Source organism: Quercus robur, chromosome 3 (assembly GCF_932294415.1).
Source record: "Quercus robur chromosome 3, dhQueRobu3.1, whole genome shotgun sequence".
Lineage (NCBI taxonomy): Eukaryota > Viridiplantae > Streptophyta > Magnoliopsida > Fagales > Fagaceae > Quercus > Quercus robur.
The window spans coordinates 29,272,179-29,275,671 of NC_065536.1; the positions used below are offsets into that span (position 1 = coordinate 29,272,179).

General features: G+C 40.8%; 1 protein-coding gene across 1 annotated transcript; it reads left to right on the forward strand.

The window, feature by feature from the left end:
- Positions 1-2,060: 2,060 nt before the first annotated feature.
- Positions 2,061-2,951, forward strand: LOC126719489 (uncharacterized). The gene has a single exon (XM_050422038.1). It carries the CDS (start codon positions 2,061-2,063, stop codon positions 2,949-2,951), a length of 891 nt encoding a protein of 296 aa, XP_050277995.1.
- The last annotated feature ends 542 nt before the right edge of the window (positions 2,952-3,493 follow it).

Here is a 3,493-nt window from a genome sequence, read left to right on the forward strand (position 1 = left end):
TTTGGTTTAAAATGTTTTTCCTTTTCCCCTTTTCATTAATCATGCCCTTATTTTTTCCTCTTAGGCAAGTGATTGTGATTTTTCTTTACTACTTTGTTGGCAATTTCATTTGGCAATGACTTATTTGGTTTTTCTTGATTGCTTTTTTCTAAGAGCAGGTTAAAGTATACTTGCACTTCAAAAAAGTTGGAAAAATTAAAATAAAATAAATTAAAAGCTAAAAGAAAAAGCTTGTGGTAAAGGGACACTTCATTTATTAGGGATCATTACAAATTCTATTATAATTATTGTGGGGAGTGGAAGAGTCCTCATCCAGGCTTTAAGTCCAAATACTTGTTGGGCCCCGTGGAGTGGAATGGGCCAAACACATGATAGCTTATAAGATCTGGTGGAAGGAAATAAAGCTGTCTTAAGCATCCGAGAGGAGATAGGAATCCTTGAAGATCGTTCCCGTGAGGTAGGTAGTAAGCTAAGTGGAGCCAAGTTTTATCCGAAGAGATGTGCATGAATGATCTATGTCTTACTTTCAGGGTATCTAGAACCTCAGAGAATCTTCCAGAATATGTAAGAAGGGTGAAGATCTTCACCACCGCATTAATGAGGGGACTTCCACCTAACCTCTGCCGCATTGAATGCATATGAGACAACTTGAATAGTACAAACACCCCTAAAAGTCAAAATTCTAGGATAAGTGGAGGGAGGAAACCAATAAAAGAGAGGAAAATATCCCTGAAAACTCGATTGGCAACAGGATAATTGTAGGAATAAGAACAAAAGATGTGCCTATATAAGGGAGGAGGCAAGCAAATAGAAAGGGGTTGAAAAACAAAGATTAGAAACAAGTAACAAAGAGAGAGAGAGAGAGAGAGAGAGAGAGAGAGAGAGAGAGAGAGAGAGAGAGAGATACCCAACTGATATAGTGTAACACCATGGGAAATAGAATTTTTTTCTCTTGTATTACATAAGTTCATCTGAAATATATGTTGTTTATGAAATCAATTGCTTAAGTTTCCCACTATGGAGTGTCTTTTCCCTATTTTTCTTTTATATAAAAAAAATTATGCCAATCAATTAAACTCCACCTCGTGGATCCATTTGGTATTCTTAGGCTAGTTGGTTTTTGACACCAACATTGGCACTGTCTATGGGAATACTTTACCAAGCAGTAGGCTCAAGAGTTGATTTTCATTTTAATCATGGCAAATCTATCCCAGAGTGGGCCTGCCCATCTATCTTGTCCAAGCATTTCCGAATAATCCGTCCATGTAGATCGACGCTTGTGATCTGAAGTTCATAAAAAGACTCAAAGACAACTTGACCCACACCTGCAGGAAGAAAGGTCGGCTACTTATACAGTAGGCCCCTCTTACTCTAGTAGGGATAGGGAGGTGGAAAGATTGAGGGAGCAAGTAGTGATGTTGGAGTAGGTAGCTGAAATAAATGAGGAGCTCCTTCGGAGGAAGGACAGAGAGCTTTTTCATAAAAGGGGACCGATTCCCATGCAAAGTCACTCCTGATAAGACGAGTGTAGTGTGGGAGAGTGGCACAGGAAACAAGATAGAAGGCAACTCCCTCCCCATGGGGATAGGAAGCAATCTCCTCATAGGGAAAGGATAGTCTTCCCCCCCTCCCCCAAGAGGAACATAAAGGAAGAGCGAGATAAGGAGAAGTCTAAAGGGCCAATCTCTCATTGTTCAATGTTTCCTTAACCCCTGAGATCCCATTACACCTCAAGCCTCTAGTATTAGTAAAGCCTTGTAGCAAATATCTTAATCCCCGTTTTCAAAAGAAATTGAAAGGACAGATTTGCCGCACAGATTCACAAGGCCGACCTTCACGATATATGACGGTAAGACCGATCCTATGGAGCATGTCAACCATTACAATTAAAGCATAGTCATATACTCTAGAAACGAAGCTCTGATGTGTAAGATATTCCATTCCAGGTTAGGACCAACCCAATGACATTGTATGATGGATTGGAAAAAGGATCCATATGAGGGTATGATGAGTTAAATGGAGCGTTTGAGGCATGATTCGTAGCATGTAGTAGAACCCCGATGCCATTTGACTCACTCTTTATTATGTCTATAAAGGAGGGGGAAACCCTTAGGGCCTACTCATATTGTTATTGGGAGTTATATAATGAGACTGTTGGAGATAACGGAGGGATTGCGGCTAGCACGTTCAAAGTAGGACTCCCTATTGACTCCGACCTAAGAGCTTCGTTAGCCTTGAAGCTAGTCATGGATATGAATAAGTTAATGGAGCGGGTAGAGGAATATAAGAGATTAGAAAATGACCAATTGCAGGATAAAGCTAAAGCTAAAGTAACTGCTATGAAGAAGAAAGGGGTTAAAACATGTCAAGTTCCTCGACCCCAAAGGGAATTTTTCCCCCAGGTTCAGAAACCAACATTTGAGATAGTTAGCTCGATATATAAGGAGCCCGTCTATCAGATTGCAGAGAAGATAAAGAATGAGCCTCATTTTCATTGGCCAAACAAAATGAGTAGGGATGTTACAAGAAGTAACCAAAGCCTTTACTGTTCATATCATCGGGACCAAAGGCACACAACCAAGGATTGCCGAACCCTAAAGGATCATTTGAACCAACTTGAGAAGGTAGGGTACTTGAAAGAATTCATGGTATGGGAAGATCCTTGGCCTCAAGATCCTAAAGGAGGGAGCACCTTAAGAACTTTGGTTCCATCATGGGGGACCATAAGGGTGATACATGCGGCCAAGAAACGGGTTGAGACTGCACAAACTTCATCTTGGATCATGGTCGTAGCTTTAGTTTCAAATCCAAAAGTGGGTTTGCCCACCCCTAAAAAGGGATGGTGGGAAGATGAAAGCATTGGTTTTACGGGGAAGGACCTAGAAGGTACTGTTCAGCCTCACGAAGATGCACTAGTGGTGACACTAGCTTTGATGTTAGAAGAGTTATGATAGATTAGGGAAATGGGGTGGGAATAATGTATCTTGATCTATATGAAGGATTAGGCCTTAACTTTGATGACTTAACCAAGTATGACAATTCCTTGGTAGCCTTTAATGGAACCGTAGTCACGCCAGCAGGACAAGTGCACTGCCCATGGATGTTGGAGGATGGAAAGAGCTAATTGACTTTATAGTGCTACATTTTTATTCCCTTATACAGCAATTCTCGAATGCCTTTGGATTCATTCCATAGGTGCAGTATCCTCATCTTTGCATCAGAAAGTAAAATTTCCAACTGAGCGAGGCATTGCCAAGATCCACAGAGATCAAAGTATGGCATGGATGTGACATATAGCCACCGTGGGGAACAAACAAAAGGAGCGGGTCGAATTAGCGAATCCGTTATAGTAGTTGCAGTCTCTACCCAAGTACATATGTGAACGATTGGAAAAGATACCCATCAACCTCAGAGACAAGTACTTCCAAGTTGGAGAGTGCCTCTCAATCTTAAAGAAAGTGGAACTAATATTGTTTTTAATAAACAATCTAGA

What these genes read in the sequence shown, in the direction of transcription:
- LOC126719489 (XM_050422038.1), top strand. Translation starts at nt 2,061, where the DNA reads ATGCCATTTGACTCACTCTTTATTATGTCTATAAAGGAGGGGGAAACC.